The sequence below is a fragment of the Echiichthys vipera genome, assembly GCF_963691815.1.
Source record: "Echiichthys vipera genome assembly, chromosome: 4".
NCBI classification, from domain to species: Eukaryota; Metazoa; Chordata; class Actinopteri; order Perciformes; family Trachinidae; genus Echiichthys; species Echiichthys vipera.
In genome coordinates this window covers 29,424,009-29,449,754 of record NC_139829.1, presented here as the reverse complement: position 1 = coordinate 29,449,754, position 25,746 = coordinate 29,424,009, and the positions used below count along the sequence as shown (strand labels likewise).

The following is a 25,746-nucleotide window of genomic DNA, read 5'->3' as shown; positions in this document are numbered from 1 at the left end:
CCACCAAAAAGCACCTATTTAACCTCCAAAAAGCATCTATTTTACCACCAAAAAGCATCTATTTAACCACCAAAAAGCATCTATTTAACCACCAAAAAGCATCTATTTTACCACCAAAAAGCATCTATTTTACCACCAAAAAGAATCTATTTTACCACCAAAAAGCATCTATTTTACCACCAAAAAGCATCTATTTAACCACCAAACAGCATCTATTTAACCACCAAAAAGCACCTATTTTACCACCAAAAAGCACGTATTTAACCTCCAAAAAGCATCTATTTTACCCCCAAAAAGCATCTATTTTACCACCAAACAGCACCTATTTAACCACCAAAAAGCACCTATTTAACCTCCAAAAAGCATCTATTTTACCACCAAAAAGCATCTATTTAACCACCAAAAAGCATCTATTTAACCACCAAAAAGCATCTCTTTTACCACCAAAAAGCATCTCTTTTACCACCAAAAAGCATCTATTTAACCACCAAAAAGCATCTATTTTACCTCCAAAAAGCATCTATTTTACCACCAAAAAGCATCTATTTTACCACCAAAAAGCATCTATTTTACCACCAAAACGCATCTATTTTACCACCAAAATGCATCTATTTAACCTCCAAAAAGCATCTATTTAACCTCCAAAAAGCATCTATTTTACCACCAAAAGAAATCTATTTTTCAATTGTACTGAAATGTATTTTTATGGCATAAAAATGTGAACCAATGTCACAGGAGCTCATTGATTTGGCCCCAAATGTTGCATGATGAATGGAGTTTAATGAGAGTCAGGCTGCAGAGTCAGGGTTACTTTGCTCCAGTTACTGCTGTGGGTGCATGGACTGGAGCTCCACCAAGTGGTTCATGTTGGGATTTATGTGAATCCTTATTCAGGCTGGATAGTATTGGGATGAGGAGCCAGAAGGAGGCAGATGGGAGGAGAGAAAAGGGTATTCTGGGAGTGTCAGTGTAACTTTGGAGTTCTGGAAAAAAGTTGAAAGCTTTTTTTAGCATTCAGTAAAATCACTTAATTAAATTGGAAGCAAAAGACGTCATTACCTGTAAACAAATCAAAACAATACAGTGGATTAATGTCTATTTACTAGTTATTCAAGGGAAGCATCAATATAATAAAATAAATAATAAATAATTTCATATCCATAAAACCAAATTCTCCAAATCTTGGCCAAACCCTTCATAATTGAATTTCAAAATTATTTTGAGTCGAGCCAAATTATTTATATTAAGAAATGTGTGAGGAGGCCAGTGGAACAGTGGTAAGAGCAGCTGCCCCATGTAAAGAGGCTGAAGGTTCTCGAGGCAGAGGCCGCTGGTTCGACTCCGACTAGCCACAAGTCTCGCCCTCATTCTCAACCCATTTCCTGTCTGTCCGATAAAATAAAGGCTTGAAAATTGCCCAAGAAGAAATGTACTTATACTGCTGATATAATAAAAGATTTTTTTAAAGGAAATGTAATATTATAGCCCACTTTTTAAGTTAATTTCTTCGTATGTATCTATTTATGCTTTATTTATTGTTTTATTTTCAGCCTACTTATTTTCTTCGTCGTCCGGTCACTCAGCTGCTGGGACAAAGAACGCCCCCTTTGCTGAGGCATATCACCCAGTGTGAGCCTACAGTAGCTGCGCCCAACAACAGACAACCCTGGCAACCCACAATGCCGGCTACTATTGGCTGGTACAATGTAAACAGAACGTGACAAACAACTCTATTAATTAAGACTAAATGTATATTTTTATGGAATAGCAATACTTTCATTCTGTACCCCTCAAAACGCCATGGGTGTATTATTATTATTTTTTAATAAAGATTCTACATATTCAACCTTTAAACTCTAATCCTCTCTGTGAAATCCAGAATAATGTCATTACATTGAGCAGTGGCATTAAATAATGTTGTGTGTATTGATGCAATCCTTGCTTGGAAGCTCATTATAATCGTTATATATTGTTATTATGACACTTATTATGTTGCACCCGCAGCTTCGCCTCTACTGAAAAGTAGGGCGCAGCTCTTTGACCACCAGAGTGAAGCACTGTACCACATCCGACAGATTCACCACAGTATTGTGTCCGTTCCCTATTATAGTTCGTGTAATAAATGTAGCGTCACCATATGCATTTGAGATAATCTTATATTATTAATGTTTAGTATTTAAAAACCAAACGTCATGAGCAAACACGCGCCGCTGTCGGCCACGCTTCATCTGTTCCTCCAGATGTGTTTGCGTGCTCTTGTTTCCCGTCGGACAGATGAGTGACGGAAACCAAACAGCCACGTAGTAGAAGCGAAGGCGAAGCTCACAAAAGGGTGAGTATTTATTGTCTGTGCGTTACATTTACTGACGTTGTCATTTTATAATACACACACAGGGTGATGCGACACACTTACGCGACAGAAGGTGAATTGTTGATATATTTTAAATATTTCAGAAATCACTCCTCTGCACTGGCGTTGACGCTGCTAGCTAGCTAGCTAGTTAGCACATTTAGCTTGACAGGTACCGTCGTAAACACACAGCTAGCTGTCTCGCTTTAGGGCTATCCTCCTTGTCATTAGCCGGTAGAGTTTCTCTAAACCCAGTTATCACATGGGGGGCAATATAACAGCCTTTACATGTAACATTAGGTTCATTAACGACTGTCTCTGAACTGGTGTCTCCAGCAGGACCGTGCTGGTCAGCGGCTACTGTCAGACAGCTAACTTAGCAACACCGCCTTTGGGTCAAAGGTTGTCATAGTTAAAGCTTCCGATGGTTGCACAATGAATGTATTTGGACTACATGAGTGTCACCGCACTTTAAGTCGACAGCAGCACATTCCTCTGGTGATAAAGAGATAACAGCATGCCGTAAACACCGCACAGTCCCTGCAAACCGGGCCTTACTTGTCCACAAATGTCCACTATTTGCAAACATGGCTTTTATTACTTATTTTACTTGAATTGTTCAAGTTATGCAAATGAGGGAAGGCGTGTCAGAAGCAGCAGCTGCTGCGCTTAAATTAAAAAGTGCATTCCCCACAATCCTAAATAAGCCTTACGGATGATAGTTGAATGGCTTGAATGCCCGTTTGCTGGTCGATGAGGCTGCCTGACATCGACAGCATCCCGGTTTATAGAGTCAGTAAATATGTTGTAATGTCTAATGATGTCAGTTTTGGCTTGTCTTATGTGTTGAAGGAGTTTGTCGCATATGTTTTTGTGTCAGAGTAGAGTAATTCAATGTTAGTTGCTAGTGAATCTATATTTAACGCGACGTAATCTACTTAACCGCCACGGCAGCTTGTTAGCACCTGACCCCAGCTAAAGCAGGCTGTGCTGTTACATAACATCCTTAAAGTCTAAAACAGATCACTTCTGAGGAGCTAGAGTGTGTTCTGTGATGTGTGTTGATCTTTATAATGTGTCAAATTCTCCAAACATGAAAATCTGGATGTAACACACAGTGTTTTCTCTCTCTTCAGTGCTGTCTGTGTTCAGAGGTGTTCCTGGACACTGACATGCCCCCAGCCGCCCTGCCGTCCCAACAATATGCTTTTGTGAGAACTTCTAATCAAAGGGGACCCAGCATTATTGTGACTGTTCAACTTCTTAATGGACATGGATACTAACCAATCAGAAGCAGCTCAAATGGAGGTTAACGCATCTCAAGAACTCCATGTTATCAAATCCAAAGTGGAAGGGGAAACGCAATTGAAACAGGGGCTGGACAACACACACAACACAAAAGGGGATATTCATAATGGTGAGTACTGAAGCTGTCTCAATAGGATATGATCAGGTTTCATGTGAATATAAGGGTATATATGCTGAACCGAGCTCCAGCTCTGCTCTCTGATATGCAGTGCTATTTCCCCTTTAGGCATATTACTGGTAACACTTGTATTCTGCTATACATGACCTGTTTTTGTGGCTCCTACAATGCCTGAAGCTACGGCCCCATGTTACATGGCTCTTTGAACTGATGTGTTAAATAGTTGAACTGATCTTCAATTTGCTTCTCTTTAGGGGGCCACTTTGCATATACAGCGGTTAGAGTTAAGGAGAATTAAAAATAAGCCATATTAAAAGTACTGAAAATGTATTTTGGAGAGGCAAGAGACTAAAGAAAATAAGAATATATATTTTAAAAAATCATCAGTGCAACAGAGACAGATGTCCTGACAGGTGCCCTCACAAAGGTGGTTTTCTCACACGTAAATCAATGGTGTGTCCCCCATTTTGCTGTGGACTATGTGGTTGTGGTTTGATCAGATTTGTTTCACTGGGGCCTGACACTATTAGCAAGCAATCCCACAACTATCATCACATTGATAGATACACAAACTAGATACATTCTGATTGGTGCACAGGCCTATGTCAGACCACTTTTAAGACCGTTAAGCCCTTCCCATTTCAAACAAGCGAGAAGAGCACAGAGAAAACAGCCCAGGCAGAATGTCTCATACCACATTACCATAACTGTTCTGGATTTCATAGAAAATGATCTGTGTTTGACCTAATCACCAATAGTTTGAAGCTGATGGAGGTGGAAATAGGTTTTCAGGGCCTTGAATGTAGAAGTAGAAGCAGCTAAAGGGAGACATCAGCAGCCACGTGCTGCATTAATGTTTCCCGCTACCTTTGTCACATAAAGGGGTAGTTGGGATTTTTTGAAATGGGGTCGTATGAGGTAGGTCAGTGGAGGACAGAGTCTGGTGGCTCTGTTCTTTCCTCTCCAAACTTGGGGCGTTCTGACCATCATCTACTGTAGGTTATGTGCTGACTATGGATAACCGCACACAGCCCCACTTCAGAAAACTTTAAACTATGCGTTTGAGCCATTGAAGTTTGACAGAGTTGCCAAGCCAGCTTGCCAAGTGCTGCAGCCACTTGCAGTCTAGCTCACGAGAACAGATCATGACTAATTGTCAGGTTCCTCAGGGCTTCTCTTCCCACTTCTCTTTCAGGTCCTGTCAGTTCAGATGTGATGCCAAATGGAAACGGACTTGCAGAAGACTTTAGTGCTGCGGGGAGCACCCACATAAATGGGTCCCTGCCCCCGACAGCCCCTCCCCAGAGCACCAGCTCCCCTGTCAACTCCCAGACCCAAGAGCCCTCCCCAGGTTTGGCTGCTTTTCCACCCATGATGCTAGAGAAGTCTGAGGGGGCTAGTGCTGAGCTCACGGTTCACAAGGGTGATTCATTGCAGTCGCTCAGACTCAGTATGCCTATGCAGGAGACTGAATTGTGTAAGCATAAACGTATGTGGAGTGAGTGCCCCTTCTGTACCCCCCCTGTATTTGAACCTCATTTTGCTGTGGGATGTTTTGCTTTTTTGACTGGTGTACACATCCGTATTAACACCCTTGTATGTGTATTATCTGAACAAAAGGGTTCAGTGGGACTAACCTTTAGTTGTTTGAGTCTACCCCATTTCTGCATTGACATTTGGCTGCTTGATTAGAAATTGGTGTGGGTGCTTTATTTGGAGCACTCTCTGGACTAATGGCTGCGTTTTAAAACTAACCCCTCTACGTTATCTTCTTGGTGGTATATTAAAGTCAGGCACAAAGGGTTCCCATGATCAAGGAAAACCTGGAAAAGTCATGACATTTCAAAAACTCATTTTGAAAAAAGTCATGCAAGTAGTAAAATCCTTGAAAGTTTACGTTTGACTTAACGTATTTCTGATATGCGCGTCAATGCGTGACGTTTTGTTTATCACCGCATACATTTCTTGTTCGCATTCCGTCACATCTCTCACACCACGTGACAGCTAGCTGAAATTCAGTTTGACCAGCTTTTGAATCCGTTGTTGCTGTTGTTGAATGTTTGACTAATATCGGGCTAGTGTACATTTAATATTTCATGGCTCTAAGTTCTGTTAACATCGTGAATTGTCATGGACATTTTGCTTTGGGTTCTTGAAAAGTTTTTAAAATGTTATCCATGAAAATATGTGAGAGGTGCATAGTTGCCTTGTTCACAATTCTGAAATGTAATATTTTAAGCCTTGGCACGAACTTTGGAGATTTTGTTTGGCTTCCCATTATAACCACATCCCACACAGACTATATGTAGCACCACACGAAGAAGCCTACGACTGATCCAATGTACATCTTTTTATAGATTTTTAGAGTCATCATTTAACCCATTGCAATATTGGCAGTATTAGCTGCATAGCTGTTGCAATCATGACACTGTCAAGTTTTTTACGTGCACATACACCAACCGTGCAAATGGACACAGTGATAAAGCATGAGAAATAGCAGAATGTTGCTTATTGTTATGTTTCCTGCCCAGAGATTAACATAGGAAGCTCCAATTTTGAATAATTTGTTTTCTATTACCGTGTGAGGAAGGGATTCCAGGCAGCTTCACTCCTGACCATATACAAGCATTTACTTATACTTATTGAATCAATAATGCAACATTCTGCCCAATGCCAGGATTCAACTGTTACAGTCAAATACAATAGGGCTCAACAGATATTAGGGATGACTCAGGTCTGCCTTTCTCATCCTTTCATCATACTGATAAAATACATCAAATGTCTTGTTTATTTATTTCAAATGAAAAGAAATTATTTCCAACATTATTCCATTGAACAAATTCGACTATGAACTAAACGCAAAAGGCACATATTTTCTACTGATACTCTTTTCAACTAACTCACAAAATCTTGAGTGTCTTTCGTGATGTGTTTATTGTGCAAGTTGATATGGTGATTTAAAAAAGGAATTACTGTGCAGCCCTATTATAAAACCAGGTCTTGTGTAAATATTAGAAATAAAGAGTTGTAGTGTAGTCGTGCAGTATGTGATGATAGGTAAAATGACTCCCTTTAGCCTAACATACTTTCCCTTTAGCCAACCAGAAGCCATCATTGGAGATGGAGAATGAGGAGAAGATTCGTCTGGAGGCCCGTCGGCGTCTGGAGGAGCAGCTCAAACAGTACAGAGTGCAGAGACATAAGGAGAGGGTGAGTGAATGGAGTAAATGTCAGGTCATGTACAGCACCAGCTTATTATCTGTTTGCCCTCAAGGTCCTCGTGTTTCCAAAACCAGTTTGCATTATCATAACGTGAAATATCTATCTATTTTTGATGCTGTATCTGCTGCATTCAACTTGTGCTTCACACTCGTAGACTTATTCTCAGTTGAAGTTTGCTGCTAAACGCATTTTTCTCTGAAAACGTAAACCAGAAAATAAACAGTTTGACAGGTATAGAGTCTACAGCTTCTCACTTTGCAGAAGTATGTAGCAGTGGTCTGGGTTTGGCTCCAGACTGCTCTATATTTATGTTTTTGTTCATTATAGTTTCTGTCATGGCTATTACTCATTTGATATTTAATAAACTGATCAACTGTTCTTTGGAGCTGGCGTCCAGATGGTAGGCTTCTTCCATCACCTGTGTTTCAAGCTCAGCAAGTTTGTGTCAGTTTTTCGGAGGATGGTCGTACAGTTCATTTTTTTTTTTTCTAGTCTCACCGCACCACCCCCAAGAACAGGCCATTCAGCACCCTGGATCCAGAGCTCATGCTCCATCCTGAGGGTCTGCCCAGGGCCAACACTCTTGCCATGACCAAGGAGTATTCCTTCCTGAGGACCAGTGTCCCCCGTGGTCCAAAACTGGGTAGCTTGGGAATTCCCCCTCCCAAGGAGAGAAAGTCCAGATCACCCCGCCCGAGCAAGATCCACTCCTTGGCTGACTACAAGTCTCCTGAGAGTGATGGTGGAGGAGGTGGAGTAAGAACAGCAGACAACACCATGGGCTCCCTCCAGTCCACCATTAGCTCAGTGTCTACTTTGTCTGAAGTCAGCGCGGTGTCTGAAGGCAACACCTGTGAAACAGAGGCACAGCCTGGTGCGTCGCTTCAGGTTGGGGACAATGTCTCCGAAATTGACGGCAGTGAATCAGGAGCAAGGCAGGGGAACGATGGGAACGACAGTGACAGCTCGTCTTACAGCAGTGTGTCTACCAGCGGGACATATGGGATGCTCTCTGCAGCAGTGGAACGACAGCGGGGGCCCTACACAGTGGAGGGGAAGGAGATTGCCACTGAGGCCATGGGTCAGTTCCCGTCCCTGCAGGAGGTGCTGCAGGCAGCCAGTGAAGAGCAGCACCTGCTGGTGCTGGAGCAGGAGAGGGAAGGGACAGCGGAGCCTCGCAGCCGCAGAGACAGTTTCTCCAGCAGGTATAGCAGTCCACCACAATCGATCAATTTAGGCATAAACATTGTATTTACAGACAAATTGAAGCCAGTATTACATTGAGATAGTGCTTGGTAAGAACTGTACATTGATTGCTGGAACAATGATTGCATTTTTGTTTGTAACTGTGGATTACTTAAAACAATGAATTGGTTGCTCTGTCAACAAGCTAACTGCCTACTCATTAGAGCACTAATGTTGTTTACATTTGTTGCAGTGTTTCTTTCGAGAGTTCAGTGATGGGCCATGATGATATGCTGCAGGTGTTGAAAGAGAAAATGAGGCTTGAGGGTCAGCTGGAATCTTTGTCCTCTGAGGCCAATCAGGTAATAGAACATACTCATATTTTCCATCCAAAGACAAAATAACATGGAAATCATGAAAATCATCAGTATATTACTATACAGTACACACTACACCATAGTGAGCACAGAGTTTGTCTTTCATAGTTTCAATTAAACACTGCAGATTCATTTGTAACAATCCAGAAAGGTCGCACTATGATTTCTTTAAGCTGCAATATCTGGTTGTAGGAGCCTGCTACAAAACTTGTGGTATGTCCATAGATAGCTGGTGAATTTTGCCACCTTTGTTTTACATTAGTGAGCTTGTGCATCATACTTATAACATCCAAAATAGTCTTCTATGTAAATGCTTCCTTATGGAATTGTGCACCATGTTGAACTTCACTTGTGAATGTCAGTACTGATACTGCTAAAAAAATGCAAGGTTATGTACCACAGCATCCAAAAGGATTACATTAAGCATATGGGCTGTTTTTACCTGCCCAGATGACACTATATTGGAAACTAAGAATAATTGGGTGTAAGTGCTCACCACACTGTCCTTTCCCTCAGGCTCTCAAGGAGAAGACGGAGCTTCAGGCCCAGCTCGCTACAGTCAATGCTCAACTGCAGGCTAAGAAGGAGGAGGCTCAGGTCAGCCAGGAGAAGCAGAACACCCTCACTTTAGAGGTTGGCACTTTGCGGAAAAACTGCGGCCAGCTAGAGAAGTCTATGGTGGAGCTCCAGGGCAGTCTGGAGAGCAAGAATGCCAGTCTGACTTCTCTAAGCAATGACCTGAAGGTGGCTGAGGACCAGTACAACAGGCTGATGGGGAAGGTGGAGGAGATGCAAAACACTGTAACCATGAGAGACAATACGGGTGAGTGACTGAGACCCAGAGAGCTGGGCATAACAATAAATAGTCAACAGCTACAATTGTGCTTTGAGTTAATGAACACCCAATATGGAGAACCTGACGATCGGTTTGCATATCCGTGCTCATGATTAAATGAGATGTTTTGGTCTTGCACTTTTTCAGTCCACGAGTTGCGTCAGCAGATGGGTGGTCTTCAGAGCCAGCTTCAACAGGTCCAGCTGGAGCGTAGTACCCTGCAGAGCCGAATGAAGACCTCCCAGGCTGAAATTGACTCCCTTCAGCAGCTCAGACAGTGGTACCAGCAGCAGCTAGCACTGGCCCAGGAGGCAAGAGTACGACTGCAAAGCGAAATGGCCAACATGCAGGTAAAGTTTGCCCTAATGGAGTCAGGTTTTCATCCAGGCTTGACATTTATCAGACAATTGTTGACATGACACTTTGTTGTTTTTACCTCTCCCAGGCTGGAAAGATGACCCAGACTGGTGTCCTGGAACATCTGAAGCTGGAGAACGTGACCCTGTCCCACCAACTCACTGAGACCCAGCACCGCTCTATCAAAGATAAAGAGCGTATTGCTGTTCAGCTGCAGAGCATTGAGGTAGAATCTCCAACATCCCTTTCGGAAAATGCCATCATATCTATATATCCACTTAGGAAGCAACCCACACCTGATGACATTATTCAGTCAAGGACCTTGGATGTTATTTTATTTTTGAATTCATCTGACATGTTGTGTAAAATATTTTACTGTCTGTGACTTAGGCCGACATGCTGACCCAGGAAGCTGCTTATAAGCAGATCCAGGATGCAAAGAACATGGTGGAAGATGATCTGCAGCACAAACTGGAGGAGTTTGAGGATGAGCGAGAACGCTTAATTAAACTGGCCAACACAGCCAGCACCCTGGAAAGGGAACTAGAGCAGGTAGTCAGCTCATTTGTTTTCCACCTTGTTTCCGTAGTAAAAAGTATATTGTATTCTGCTCTAAACCGACTTAACACTCTTATCCCTCTTAGGCCCAGTTGATCCTTTCCCAGAAGGACGTGCAGCTGCAGTCACTCCAGCAAGAGCATCTGGAGCTGATGCGCCAGCTGACCACGACTCAGGAGAACCTGCACACCAAAGAGCAGTCCATCAACCAGCTAGAAGCCCGCTACCTGGAGCTGGAGGCCCAGCTGGCCGAGCTGCAGACAGAGTCCAGCGGCAAAGACGACAACATCCAGTACCTCCAGAACGAGAAGATTGTCCTGGAGGTAGCGCTACAGGCAGCCCGTGCCGACAAGAGCCAACTTGATGAGGGCGCTGAACGGCTTAGTGAGGATGTTCTGGTGGCTTCAGATATCTTGGATCAGCTAAGACAGGAAGTCCAGGTCAAGGCCAGTCAGGTATGATACAAGTGGGAGGTGAAAAACTGAAAATACTAAATAAACTTGTCATTGAAACCACAGGCATGTTTAAACCGTTACCAGTGACTTAACAACAAATATTGACCTTCTCTCGTGTCTTTAGACATCATTATATTCCCATCTCGGTCTGTGGTGAAACCTTTAGTTTAACATGTTATGGCTAAATACTTTCTCAGCGATGTTGTGCAGAAGTTCGTTTGGCATGAAGCATTGTAGAAATGGCTGAGCTGTTAGTGGTTTGGCAGTGACATTTAAGCATTTAAACGTATTTCGAGTCCGGGTTTTTTCTGCATCCGCTTTTTTTTTCTCTACCAAGAAGTAGCGAATGATGAAGTGCCTTTGCCTTGTTACAGATTGAAACGCTTAAACAAGAAAATAGTTCCCTGAAGAAACAAGCTCAGAAACTCAAGGAGCAGTTTCAACAACAAAAGGTAAGTCATCTTTCTTTTCACCTAGAGTGCATGACATAATGTACAGAGCATTGTAGAAGCAAGTGTAGAGTAGACTTAATTTGCATTTTTTATTATTATTATTATGATTACTACATTGATTTATAAGAATCTCCCATCTGCCTAAGGCTGATGATGATGATGATGATGCGGTTGTGGGACGATGTATTGTAGAGCCAGATGGCTGTCATCTCAGAAGAGTGCCTGTCGACACGTCTCAGTGGATTGAGCGCTTGTGGAGGCTGCTCATTTTTCATCGACAGGCTGTCATAAAGAGGGTGGAGTTTATTGACAGAATGACAGTTTTTGCAGACCCTTCAGACTCATGCATCCATCAGAATGTATTGAGACTGCTTACAGCAATCCCTGAAAAGCAAACCAGTGTACCTCTGGTGGTAAATAAGAAGAAAGGAAGAAAGAAAATAAGTTAAATGACCTATTTAGATACTACAGTATGTCTTTATGTGCGTTTGGAGAAAAGTGAGACCCACCCAATTTGTGCTCAAACGCAGGTTCTTGAATTGAAGGTTTCCAGTTTCTCCAACGATGGTTTCCTGTAGTATTTTGTAAAATGTCAAGTCATAGACTGCATTTAAAGATAGACAACACGTCCCCCCTTCTTCCCACTTGTATTTCTACTTATATAGAATGACCTACATGGGCGGGTTTATGCCCTGACCACTGCAGCCAGCCACCAGGGGGCGATCCAAATGTTTTGGCTTCACTTTTGGGGAGCTGAAATGTTTTCCATACAGTCTGTGGTTCATGTTGGGTTGAAAAACTTAAACAATTCTGTATAGACCTTCTTTTTTAAGTTGCTATAACCATGTGATATGTATCGCACTCAAGCCTAGCGATGATGGAGGGTCGGATTCAAATCTTGTTGCAGCCCTCACTCCTGCACTGAATTGACAGTATGTTGTGAAATGTATTTTGTCTGCTGTCTCGGTAAAGACGAATATGGGCAGGACACAATGCTCTCCTTAAAAGGGACAGAATGCTGCACTTCATTAATTAGACACACGGTTATTGACCTTACAGGTGATGGTGGAAGCCTACCGTCGGGACGCCAGCTCCAAAGACCAGTTGATCAGCGAGCTCAAGTCCACCAAAAAGCGTCTGCTGACGGAGGTGAAGGACCTGAAGCAGGAGCTGCTGGACGTTCAGGGGGAGAAGCAGAAGGCAGAGCTGGATCAGGCCCGGCTACAGAAGGAGGTGGCGAGAGTTCAGGAGCAGATGAACAACATGGAGGCCCATCTGCAAGCCATTCAGACAGAAAGGGATCAGCTGGAAACCCAGATCCAGGTAATTAGAAATATATTCATGTGTTATCAACATTTACTTTAAATAAATGTGTTGTTTTGGATGTGGTATAAGCAGATGTGAGTTAACAGTGTGGTGTCAGCAGTTCTAGTGTGAACCCTATCGTTATGTAAAGTATTGTTTTTCTCCCACTGCAGTCTTTACAGTTTGATCAGAGCCAGCTTGCAGCAGTGACGGAAGAGAATGAAGGCCTGAGGAAACAGGTGGAGCAAATGGAGGGAGAAGCCAAAAAGTGAGTCATCTGCTGCATAGAGATTTGGAAAGCTTCAGTAATGACTTGGACATTGGTGGTGCAGATCTCTGTTATCAAGTGCTATTTATAAATATCAAGTAAGGCTTTTTATGCATATACAATTCCTGTTGTCAACATAGACTTAGGAGTCAGTATGTGGGGGGTAAAACAGTAAAACCATCAATCTCATTGTGCTCTGTTTGTGTGTCATCAATATCTGTAAATTTAATACGATACACAGTCTGCACAACTACATTTTTTGATTATATGTATGTGTGGCCTACGGTCAGAACCTCAGATATTTTGAACTTCATTTTTTATCTGCATCTAATAGGGCCATCTCAGAGCAGAAGGTGCGTGTGAAGCGGCTGGGGACCGATTTGACCAGCGCTCAGAAGGACATGAAGGCCAAACACAAGGCCTACGAGAATGCTGTGGGCATCCTGAGTAGGAGGCTCCAAGAGGCTCTGACTGACAAGGAGACGGCCGAGGCAGAGCTGGTCAAACTCAAGGCCCAGGTGTCTGATGGAGGAAACAGCCAGGCCTTACAGGTAACCTACTGTATAAACCTGCCAGGCCTTTACAGTTCCTTTAAAAATTCACAGCCAACAACATATATGTGTCATGTAATTCTTAATAATCCTGGATAACTTTATCTAAACTGTATTACAATATGTGTGTGTCACCATCCAGGAGAAGATTAAGGCTCTGCAGGCTGAGCTTCAGATTGTGGCCAAAAGCAAGACTATGCTAGAGAAGGAGCTGCAGGAAGTAATCAACCTCACCTCCACAGAGCTGGAAGAGTACCAGGAGAAGGTCATGGAGCTCGAGGATGAGGTAAAAGATGATCATTTGGTTTTAAAGAGAATTGGTCTTTATCCCTGAAGGGTAATGATTTTTTTCCTGAATTTTTATGTCTCCGTGTCGGCGACACCACGGCCGGAGGCATTATCTTTTACGGTTGTCTGTATTCTTGTGAACGCGACACCTCATGAAGGCCTGGAGGGAATCTAGCCCAAAACATCCACTTGGCCTCAGCAGTGCCCGATCTGTACCAGATGCCCGATCGATTCTGCAGATTCACAAAAGCCAGCCAGGAATATGACGTTCTATACAAGCGGCTGTCATCAATCTCATGTACATTTCTCAACAGAGACGGGAGGGAAGCAAGATGGCTCACTCATTAGCTACTACATGATCAAAAAATTGTGTCCAATTCGAAATGTTATTGATTAAAAAACGTTCATCCTCTTCTGGATGCAATCATGTGTATGATATAAGTATATTTGTTCATAACTCAAGAATTCCTACACTACTTATGAAAACACATGATGATAGATGTCTTATAGGATAAAATGATGAGGCTGAACTGGTGCCACTAGTCTTAAAACTGTAGTGATTGCAGCGTATGTTATCACTCAATTCATGTATGTTTCTTTGTATTAATGACATGAATTGATTTCACAGCTTCAAGAGTCCCGGTGCTTCAAGAAGCGCATTCGAAAGTTAGAGGATGCCAACAAGAAGCTAGCACTCGAGCTGGAGCATGAAAAGGGCAAACTGGCTGGATTGGCACAGTCCCACAATACACTGCGGGAGCATTCCAACATTCTGGAGACGGCCTTAGCTAAGAGAGAGGCAGATCTTGTCCAACTCAACTTACAGGTGAGCAAATGGGTTTTGGTGATAGGTTTTTTGACTACCTCTGTGTTGTTACCTGTATGCCAAATTAGAAACATTTAGTTGAAAAATGCATTTTTTAATTGAATGTTTCCCCATTCATCCCTTTTTATAGGTTCAAGCTGTTCTGAAGCGTAAAGAGGAAGAGGACCAGCAAATGAAGCAGGTAGTACAAACACTACAGCTTGCCTTGGAAAAGGAGAAAACCAAAGTCAAAGACCTGAAAGAACAGGTAGGAGCTCTAAGCCATACACCCGGATGCAGTATGCTCTCCTTCTTTCTAAGCTCATTTTCATTTTGCCTTTCAAATGTTTCCAAAGAGTCTGTGACTTGAATATATTTGAATATTTATTTTGAGATCATTTGCTTGGCACAAGGCACAATGCACGTTGAGAAGCCCCTAAGAAATATAAAAGTTAGAAAGCTGAATCGTGACATGTATCTGTAGTAAGTCCTTTAGCTGTTTTTGGAGCATTTGGCTCTCCTGGGGTCTTTGGGGTTGTACTGATGTGATGTGTCCTTTAGGTGGCAGCAGCAAAGGCTGAAGCAGCCCACAATAGGCGGCACTACAGGGCAGCCATGCTGGAGCTGTCAGAGATCAAGAAGGACCTGCAGGCCAAAGGGGACCTGGTCAAAGCTCTGCAGAGTGAATCGCACAAACTACAGTATGTGCATTTACTTTATTAAAAAATTCAGAGCAGTTGTATATCTTACCACTCATTTATCACTGACTGTGTCATACTCTGCAGGGTTCAGGATGAGCAGCACGCTCGGGAGGTCTCCAGGTTCCAGGAGGAGCTGGCTGAAGCCCATTCACAGCTCCAGATCCTCCAGAAACAACTGGATGAGGAACTGGCCAAACAGCCCCTCACTAACCAAGAGGTCAGAGACTGAAATATTTAGCAGATGATGACCTTTCGTTCAGTATCTTTACAATCTTGGTCATTTACCGCTGATATAATGGATATGATGCAGTTTGTTTGATCATATTGACCTTTTTATTATAACATATTGTTTAGCTTGAACGTTATGTAATAGAGTAGTTTGACCATGTGTTTTATCACTGTCCTGTGTTTAATAAAGAGTTTAAGGGCCCCAGTTCTCTCAAAATCTGTTTCAGCCTTAGTATCTGCCATCACACGTGGTATCGGAGAACATCTCTCAGTGACACTGATGTCTTACATTGACTGCTCTTTCAGGTGGAGGACCTGAAGTGGGAGGTGGAGCAGAGGCAGAGGGAGATTGAAGCTCAGAAGCAGCAGCTGGAGATGATGGAGCAGTGTCAGCACAGGGAGCTGGACAACCTACAGAGAGCTCTGCAGGCAAGTAGTCACATTATTGTAAAAGATGAACACAAAGCTTGCTACGTAACTAAATGTTAAAAATAAATGTTACATGTATTTACAAATCTACATAATTACCTTTACTAAAGTGAACACGTTTGTTCAGTGTCTGGAGACGAAGGGCAAACTGAGCACCGTGGTTATTTCTGTGCAGTATTTATGTCATTACCTCCACCTTCCCCCTTTTCAAATCGGTTTATAACTAACAAAGATAACTCTCTTTCTCAGAACATCAAGGTAGAGCTGGAGATGGTGCAGGATGAGCTGAGCGGAACCAGGAAGGACAAGTTCATGCTGCAAGCCAAAGTGGGTGAGCTGAGGAGCAGCATGAAGACGGTCTTACTGCAGAACCAGCAACTCAAGCAGGACCTCAAACAGAGCCGTCTAAGGAAGGTACCTCGCCCTATTTTTCACTGTGAATATTTTGGTGCTTCTTCACTAAAAAATGGTAGTGAAACTGGTATTTGAATTTGCTTCTGTCATCATCTATTGGCCTATATATGGGCGTATAACCTTGGCATACCCATATACTGTTATGGCTTTAGTGTTAAAGCTAAAGTCAATAACTGTCTGTAAAGAGAAATGTAAAAATCATATTTGCTGAAACTGTCATTATATCCCAATAGCAAAATGAGGATCTGTGAAAAAGTAATGTCGCCCTACCTCCGTTTCTCTGTCTGCTACTAAAGTCATCTGCTAGATCCACTGCACCTGACTGACAACCAATCAGAGCTGAGCAGTCTCTGACACAGCGTCAATGACTACTTATGAACTCTGATCAAACTGTGAACACTGGAAAAGTTTGTCTGGTTGGTGGGTGGGGCTTGCTTTTGGCTCCACCTGACCACACACTTTTTCTCATTTTACAGCTAAACGGTACACTTAAATACATTTCTGTAAACACTTCGTAAGAGAAAAAGGCAACACAGTAACATAATCTTGATTCATATTTCATTAACACTGCGTAGTTTCACAGTTTGAGCAGTCACTCATAATCTTGATTGAAAATTGAATTTCCCTTGCAGAATAAATAAAAGTTCTTGTTGTTGTTCTTGTTCTTGTTCTTGTTCTTGTTCTTGTTGTTGTTCTTCTTCTTCTTCTTCTTCTTCTTCTTCTTCTACTTCCTGTAAGAAGTGTGTGTGAAGGAGCGGAGCGAAATTGGATCTTTTTCCTAAATTCTACCGACTTTTGTCGGGTTTTTTTCCGTGTAGTGTGTTTATGAATGTAGTTGTGTCAGTTTGGTGTCTTTTGTTGTCGTGTTGTCGTGGTTAGTTTCGTGTTTGTGAGTCTTTTGTTTGTCCTCCCGCTCTGAGGAGCAGGGATGGCGTCCAGCAGCGGGTTCTCCGCGCTGACGCGGAAGCACGGCATCAAGACCGGAGCCGGCTCCCCGTGCAGCGTGGAGGAGGTCGCCCTGGCTGTGGGGGAGATGATCGGGCACGGATCTGTGAAGTCCGCTGCCCGCATGAATGGTGCAGTGGTTCTGTTTTTGGCTAAGGTGGAACAGGTGAACAAGTTGGTGGAGACGGGCATCACGGTAAACGGGCTGTTTGAGCCGGTGACACCGCTGATTCTGCCGGCCACAAAAATAACTCTTTCTAACGTGCCCCCCTTCATCAGTGACGAGTTCCTGATTAAAGAACTGTCCAGGCACGGGAAAGTGGTGTCCCCGGTCAGAAAGGTGCTGTCAGGCTGCAAGTCTCCGCTGCTGAGACATGTGGTGTCTCACCGCAGGCAGCTCTTCATGATCCTGACCAACAAGGACAAAGAATTTGACTACTGCTTCAGAGTCCGCGTGGATGATTTTGATTATGTACTATTTGCAACATCGTCCACTGTCAAATGTTTTGGATGTGGTCAGGAGGGACATTTAATCAGGGCTTGTCCCGGCCGCAACGCTCCGGTCGCCCCGGGCGTGACCGCGGGGGCGGCCGCCGCCGCCGCCGCGGCGCCCGCTACCTCCGCTGCCGTCGGTCGGCCCGTACCGGCGGTTCGGCGTGTGGCCGCGGTAATCGGCGGGGGGGCTGGAGCTGCGGGGCAAAATAAAGATCAAGGGTCTGCAGAAAAGGAAGTGGCGGAGATGCAGAGTCAGGATGAAGAGAGCACTGAGGTGAGTGGGGAGAGGGCGGAGGTAACAGATGAAACGAGGGAGGCGACAGGTAAGGATGGTGAGTCAGGGTTTTCTTCAGGTAAAGTGGCAGGTGAGGTGGACACGGGTGTGGGTGAAACAGGTGGAGGGAAAGAGACAGGCGGTGTATCTGGTGAAGTGGGTGAGGGAAACAAAATAACAGGTGAACTAGAGGAGGGGGGTGAGGCAGGTGAGGAGGAGGCAGACAAGGCTGCAGGTGAGCAAAGTGGGGCAGGTAAAGTAAAAGGTGAGCTGTTTGAAAAGGTTAAGGTCTATGGTGACCAGTGTGAAGTGGGTGAGGTGACAGGTGAGCTGTGTGACACAGGTGAGGTGACAGGTGAGCTGTGTGACACAGGTGAGGTGACAGGTGAGCTGTGTGAGGGGAACACAGTAGATGAGGAGATGGAGGCCAGTGAGGCTGTGGTGGCGCCTGCTCCTCCTAAGCGGCGCAGCAAGAGGAGGAGCATGTTGGTTGTGGAGGCGGGTGGAAAAGCTGGTCGACTGGCAGGTAGAGTGAGTGCTGCTGAAAACAGAACAGCTCTGTGTGACAGCAGTGACAGTGAGGGGTGTGTGTCAGACACCAGTGTCCTGTCGCTCACTCCGCGGACTGCTGCTCAGGTGTATCCTGCAGACTTAGTCAAGTCTTTTTTACAGCAGACTAAAGGTCTGAGAAACTTAAACCTGGAGCATCACTTCCCTGATCTGCAGGGCTTCTATGACTCCATCAGGCACGTGATAAGACACAAGGAGGAGTCAGACCTAACAGACCAGGAAGTCTTCAGACTTCAGAAACTAGTCCATAAAGTCAGGAAGCAGCTCGGGTTTTAATGACGATGAAGGAACAGGTTTTATTTTTATTTATTTCATTGATTGTTTTTAGTCTGGTTTTTAACACCTTCATCATTATGGATCTTTTTAAAGTAGGCAGCTTAAATATAAACGGTGCTAGGGAGATGAGAAAGAGGGCAGTGGTTTTCCAGATGACCAAACTAAAACACATCGATGTCCTCTTTCTCCAAGAAACACACAGCGATGTCGGGAATGAGGCCGACTGGAGCAGGGAATGGGAAGGATCAGTGATTTTAAGCCATAACACCACCCTCAGTGGAGGAGTGGGCCTCCTGCTCTCTAAAAGGTTCACTCCCACCTCTCTGGAGGTCACACATGTCGTTGAGGGGAGGTGTCTTTTAGTTAAAGCTGGTTTTGAACATTTTAACGTGGTTTTTATCAACATTTATGCTCCCAACAACGGTACAGAGAGGAAGCGCTTCTTTGAAACAGTGAATGATGTTTTAAGCAGCTGTGACTCGGAGGATTATTTATTCGTGGGGGGGGATTTTAACTGTACTGAAAATGAGATTTTAGATCGCAACCATGCAGAGCCTCATCCAGTATCCCAGCGTGCCCTGAGGCAGCTGGTCTCCTCCCGCGGCCTGGTGGACGTGTGGAGAAGGATGCACACGGGCTGCAGACAGTACACATGGTCCCACATTAGAGAAAACCGAATCTCTTTGGCCAGACTGGATCGTTTTTATGTTTTTAAACATAAAGTGGGTGTTATTAAAATGTGTAAGATTTTACCGGTGGGTTTTACTGACCATTCGTTGGTTTTATGTGACGTTTTTATCAGGAACATTTTACCCAAAAGCGCCTATTGGCATTTTAACTCTGTTTTAACTGTGGATAAATCTTTTAGAGAGGCTTTTAGCTTTTTTTGGAATGATTTTAAACAGAAAAAAACAGAGTTTGTCAGTCTGAGGCAGTGGTGGGACCATGGCAAAGTACAAATTAAGCTTTTATGTCAGCAGCACACGCTCAATGTCACACGTGACATCACCAGATCTATTAAGGATCTGGAGACTGATATTGTGGATCTCGAGTGTGTGAGCGAGTCCACAGGAGATCGAGGATGTATTGAAATCCTCAAGACTAAAAGGGTTACTTTAGCCAACCTGCTGGACACTAGAGTACAAGGTGCACTGGTCCGGTCCCGGGTTCAATCCATAACAGAGATGGATGCTCCATCGAGCTTCTTCTTCAGCCTGGAGAAGAAACAAGGCCAGCGGAGACAAATCCACTCCCTGCTGGCTGAGACAGGACAGGAGCTGAGGGAGCCGGGCCTGATCAGAGAGAGAGCTGTCAGTTTCTATGCCTCTTTATTCAAGAGTGAGGTTAAGGAAAACAAAGAACTGATGGACGAAATCTGCGAAGGACTTCCTCACGTGTCCAGAGAGGCAAATTTGGAGCTTGACAGCCCATTATCAACCGAAGAACTGTTTGCTGCGCTGCAGAGTATGCAGGGGAGAAAAGCTCCAGGCATAGACGGACTCACTGTGGAATTTTATAGAGCCTTCTGGAACATCTTGGCCCAGGACATCCTGGAGGTGTTTAACGAAAGCCTGGAGTTGGGATCACTTCCTCTATCGTGTCGCAGAGCAATCATCACTCTCCTTCCGAAAAAAGGGAATTTACTGGACATCAAGAACTGGCGGCCCGTCTCCCTCCTCTGCACTGACTACAAGCTCCTGTCTAAGGTCTTAGCCAGCAGGCTGAGAAGAACCATGGAGCAGGTTGTTCACCGGGACCAGACGTACTGTGTGCCCGGCAGGCTCATGGTAGATAATATCTACCTCATTCGGGATGTTTTGGAGGTCTCTAGTTCATTAGGCATGAACACTGGGTTGATCTCATTAGATCAAGAAAAGGCTTTTGACCGCGTTGAACACGACTTCCTTTGGGGAGTCATGGAGAGGTTTGGGTTCAGCGCTGGTCTCATAGCCAAGATCAAAGTGCTGTACAGTGACATTGAGAGTGTGCTGAAGTTGAATGGCAGCTTGTGTGCTCCTTTTAGGGTGCATAGAGGTGTCCGGCAGGGCTGTGCTCTGTCGGGGATGCTCTATGCGCTCTCCCTGGAACCCCTCCTACAACAGATAAGGTCATCTGTTCGAGGCCTGATTTTACCTGGTTTTAGCAGTAGTGTGGTTTTATCGGCTTATGCTGATGATGTTGTTGTTTTTATAAAAGATCAAAAAGATGTGTGTGTTTTAAACAATGTGATAGACAAATTTTCTCATGTGTCGGCTGCGAGGGTGAACTGGGGGAAGAGCGAGGCCCTTGCTGTTGGCGAGTGGCGGGAGGGCCTCCCCGTTCTCCCTCAAAGCCTGACGTGGGGAAGAGAAGGCTTGAACTATCTAGGCGTGCACATCGGGAACAGCAGTACAGAAAGAAAGAACTGGGTAAACATTGTAGAGAAAGTCGACAGCAAACTGGCTAAGTGGAGGTGGCTCCACGCTCAGATGTCCTTTCGAGGGAGGGTCCTTGTTTTAAATAACCTGGTGGCCTCTCTACTGTGGCACCGGCTCGCCTGTCTGGACCCTCCCTCAGGGCTCATTGCTCAAATACAAGCAAAAATGGTGAGGTTTTTCTGGAGCAAAAAGCACTGGGTTCCTCAAGCAGTGTTGTTTTTACCCAGAGACGAGGGGGGCCAGGGCCTGGTCCACCTGGCCAGCAGAACAGCCACCCTCAGGATCCAGTTCATTCAGAGGTTTCTGACTGGACCTGAGGATCTGGTGTGGAGAGGCGTGGCCAGCTGTATACTCAGGCGTGTCAACAACCTGGGGCTGGATGCTGCTCTGTTTTTAACTGGTTTTAAATTTCTAAAGTTAGGCGGGTTACCTCCTTTTTATCAGGGTGTTTTTAAATCCTGGGGGCTGTTTAGAAGTGAAAGGAGTGGACACTGTAACTCTCTGTACTGGTTGTTGAAGGAGCCTCTGGTTTGTGGTGCCAGGTTGGATGTTTGCTGCAGTGCCGTGCCTGGGCTGACGGGGGCGCTGTGCAGGTCCGAGATTGTCTGCCTGGGCCAGCTGGTGGATGTGGCAGGACCCGCGCTCACGGACGGCCGGGCTCTGGGCTCGGTGCTGGGGGTGCGGTCTGTCCGGCTGGTGCAGAGGAGCCTGGAACTATGGAGGAACAGGCTGACGGCGAGAGAGAAGGTCCTCCTCATCAAACGCAGCAGGAGAGAAGCTGAGCCCGATCCGACCGACCCCTACCCGGAGATCCACCTGTGCCCCGATTTCACAGAGCTCAGCGGCCCCCTACTACAGAACACCACCAAAATAAAACTGAGCCTGCAAAAAGCAGAAAACAAGACTCTGTACATGAACTGTGTTAAAACTTTGAACATGAGGAGGCTGTGTGACAGAGCGCCGTGTGTTTGGACTGAGAGGCTGGGCGGGCTGAGCCCTCAGTGGAGGACCCTGTATAAACCTCCACTGAGAAAGAGGACCGGAGACCTCCAATGGAGGATTCTACACGGGGCCATTGCCACCAACGCTTTTTTATCTGTTTTTAACAACAGTGTTGTCAACGAGTGCCCGTTCTGCAGGCTGCCCGAGAACGTGTTTCACCTTTTTACTGAGTGCAGGAGGTTGGCAGAGATTTTTAAGGTTTTAACCCGTGTTTTTAACCTGTTTGGCGTGTTGTTCACTGCCCCCCTTTTTATCTGTGGAGTCGGTTTTAAAAAAACAGACAAAACAAAGTGACAGCTTCTGAATTTTTTAATTGGGGAAGCGAAAATGTCTATTTATCTGACTCGCAGGGACAAGCTGCAGGGCGGGCCGACTGTTGACCCTGTGACCCTGTGGAAGCACAGCGTGAAGGCCAGGCTGAAGCTGGAGCTGTGCTTCCACAGGATCACAGGGAACACGGGGGTGTTTGAGACGCAGTGGGCTCATGAGCAGCTGCTGTGCCGGCTCACCGAGGGAGAGCTCACTTTTGCCTCTTTCCTCCTCTGAGTCACTGATCCCAACCACTTCCTGTTTTTAATCGACTGTTTCCTGTTTATAATTAACTATTTCCTGTTTTTAATTAACTGTTTCCTGTTTTTTAATTAACTGTAAATAAAGTGCTGTTAAAAATCAAAAAATCTTCTTCTTCTTCTTCTTCTTCTTCTTCTTCTTCTTCTTCTTCTTCTTCTTCTTCTTCTTCTTCTTCTTCTTCTTCTTCTTCTTCTTCTTCTTCTTCTTCTTCTTCTTCTTCTTCTTCTTCTTCTTCTTCTTCTTCTTCTTCTTCTTCTTCTTCTTCTTCTTCTTCTTCTTCTTCTTCTTCTTCTTCTTCTTCTTCTTCTTCTTCTTCTTCTTCTTCTTCTTCTTCTTCTTCTTCTTCTTCTTCTTCTTCTTCTTCTTCTTCTTCTTCTTCTTCTTCTTCTTCTTCTTCTTCTTCTTCTTCTTCTTCTTCTATCTATATATACACAAGCTATTAAATTTAAAGGTTCCATATAATGCAACTTTTGAGGTTAATTTTTGTATTTTTGGGTTTCTACTAGCACATTTTTACTATTAGAACTACTATTTATAATAAAAAAAGACATGAAAATCTCACTTTTTACAATATGGAACCTTTAAGAAACATAACTTAAGTAATTGGATACTAGATTGAACACTCACTTTTGTTAATGTATTATGCTAAACAGCTGTGGGGTACCCATTATGTTCTATGATGTATGCTTACAAAGCCCCTGCCCTCTTGTTAGTTAGATTTAAAGGTATAATTCCAAAAAAAGAAATCCCTGCTGCAGATAAATGACTAACTAAATCCCTGTGATAATGCTTTTGTCGGAGCAGCAGCGCATGGAGCTGAAGAGTGAGGGGAACCCATCCAACCCAGTGACACCAGTTAAGATTCCAGACTGCCCAGTGCCGGCCTCCCTGTTGGATGAGTTGCTGAAACCATCAACATCTGTCAACAAAGAGCCCCTCAACAACCTGCACAACTGTCTACGGCAGCTCAAGTGAGCCTCTTGTTCTACCCGAATGACTCGGTTCACATTATCGATGTTCCTGTTTTCTGTTGTGTAGTTCTGAGCAGCTATCCCAAGAATACATGTGATGTTTTTTGTTTTTTTTTCTCAGGGAGGAGATGGACAGCCTCCAAAAGCAGATGGAGGAACACACTGTAATAGTACATGAGTCGATGAGCTCATGGACAAACGCAGAGGAGGGACTGGCTCAACTGGAGCTTGAAAACAACATCTCCAGATCATCAACGCCGCTAAGCAACATGGCGGTGGAAAATAATAATGAAGCCGAACAGCAGCAGTCATAACAGAAGAACTTTTCTCAGGCCATTCGAGGGAGAGTGGAGTTTTATCCACAAAGGCACTTTTAGCCCCTTATTCCCTTTCTCCTTTCTTAACAATTGCTGCCAACATTTGGCATTTTCCCATCAGCACAGAGGTGCTTTCGCAGAGTAATACTTTATATACCATAGCTTTATTCTTTACTCTTTATTTGACAGTTGTTTATATTTTTGTTATGCTATTGCCACATTTATTTATTTTTGAGTTAATGAATTACAATTTATCTGGCAGCATCTCCGAGAGGATCCCCAAGCTTCAGTTTTGTTATCATAGATGCAAATATGGTTGCGTATAGATTGTCGGCAGTTTTCGTCTCCAAAGTATTTAGACATCATCCTCCTCGTAATATGAAAACAGTGGCTTTGATTGCTGCTTAATGACGGCGGACATTATTTCCAAAAGTGTTTCTTGGTGACACAAACAAACCATTAGTCTGTCACCAGGCTGGCTATGAACTGTTCTTCCATTTCTTTGTGCCTGTGTACAAGAGCAGTTGCTCATCTATGATTTAACTGATGTGGTTACACATGCCCGTGGTTTCTAAGCAGCTGATAATGAAACACCCTTACTCCCTTTCATGAAGTTAAGTCATGCACAATTGTTGTTTTTTTTAATTGCCTCTTGTTAAAATGCAGTGTTTCTTATATCGGTTGTAACCATATCACCTTGGGGTTCTTAAACATTAATCTCAGTTATATATTTGAGGTGTTGTGTCTAGCATGGACTGCAGTTATTTGTATGCAAAAAAAAAAAGCCTTAAGCGATCTTTAATATGCTGTAAGTCGGTTTGAATGAGCATATTTCTGCTGAGGGTGTGTGTGCAAGATGTACTACGTCGTGCGTGCAAGTCCTTACTGAAGAGTGGTTTATTGTAAAAAAACAAGTGGGTCGCGTCAACTGACATTGCACACGACGTGATCCAAACTTAACTGACGGAGCGAGGAAGTTTTACAATGAAGCAGAAATCTCACTTCTTCTAACAGCAGGTGCAATCGGATGTGTTGGTTTTCTGTTACATTTGGTACATATTGTATTTACGAAGAAAAAAAAGGACTACCCCTGAATAAGATGTTATTCTTGTTTTATGGCTGTTTCATGGGTATTGGGATAAGTTAATTGTTTCCAGAGGTTAATATATAAATATGTTTCCTTTTTTTTGTATGATTGTAGTCATAATTGTTTAACAGTGTAACAAAGATGAAATAGAAAATATCACATGCATAAATCGAAGATGATGGTGATTCTGGTACAGCTGCACACAAATGTCAGTGGATGGGGGGGGGGGGTCTTTGGATGGTACAGTAGCTTTCTGCATGCAACTGTGCTGCTGCTGCTGCTCATTCCCACACTTTTTTAAAAAAACAATGTTTGCTTAGGAAGTTACAAAGGGACAACAAATATTTGAGGAGAATGCTTACTGAGGCAAATAAACATATTGATAGATGTGTTCTGAAAATCAAAAAAATCATTTGGACTGTATCTTCCTGTCTACCTTCCACTGTAACGTTGGGTAGCATGTACTGGCATTTGCTTTGGCATTTGGCTCAATTCATAAATCTCGCTGTATCTGCTTTTTCCCCATTGGAATTGATTCATTCCTGTTTTAACATTTGTGCTGGGAGATGTGGTTGTATTTCTCATAAAATTGCACTATACATCTGTCATTGGAGTT

The 25,746-nt window shown here is 43.9% G+C and overlaps 1 protein-coding gene across 2 annotated transcripts; it reads left to right on the top strand.

Moving 5' to 3' along the window:
* The first annotated feature begins 2,282 nt into the window (after positions 1-2,282).
* Positions 2,283-25,736, top strand: golga3 (golgin A3). 2 transcript variants are annotated; one of them, XM_083912658.1, is made up of 24 exons: positions 2,283-2,332; positions 3,487-3,767; positions 4,972-5,127; positions 6,874-6,986; positions 7,491-8,203; positions 8,437-8,545; positions 9,077-9,383; positions 9,543-9,745; positions 9,841-9,978; positions 10,143-10,304; positions 10,397-10,765; positions 11,140-11,217; positions 12,277-12,540; positions 12,696-12,790; positions 13,125-13,341; positions 13,484-13,627; positions 14,258-14,455; positions 14,586-14,702; positions 14,996-15,135; positions 15,220-15,352; positions 15,670-15,792; positions 16,042-16,206; positions 23,560-23,726; positions 23,848-25,736. In XM_083912658.1, exons 2-24 carry the CDS (start codon positions 3,617-3,619, stop codon positions 24,038-24,040), a joined length of 4,455 nt encoding a protein of 1,484 aa, XP_083768784.1. In that variant the 5' UTR covers positions 2,283-2,332; positions 3,487-3,616; the 3' UTR covers positions 24,041-25,736. The 2 variants fall into 2 exon arrangements, with proteins under 2 accessions (XP_083768784.1, XP_083768783.1); XM_083912657.1 differs by having other exon boundaries at positions 4,972-5,253.
* Positions 25,737-25,746: the final 10 nt, after the last annotated feature.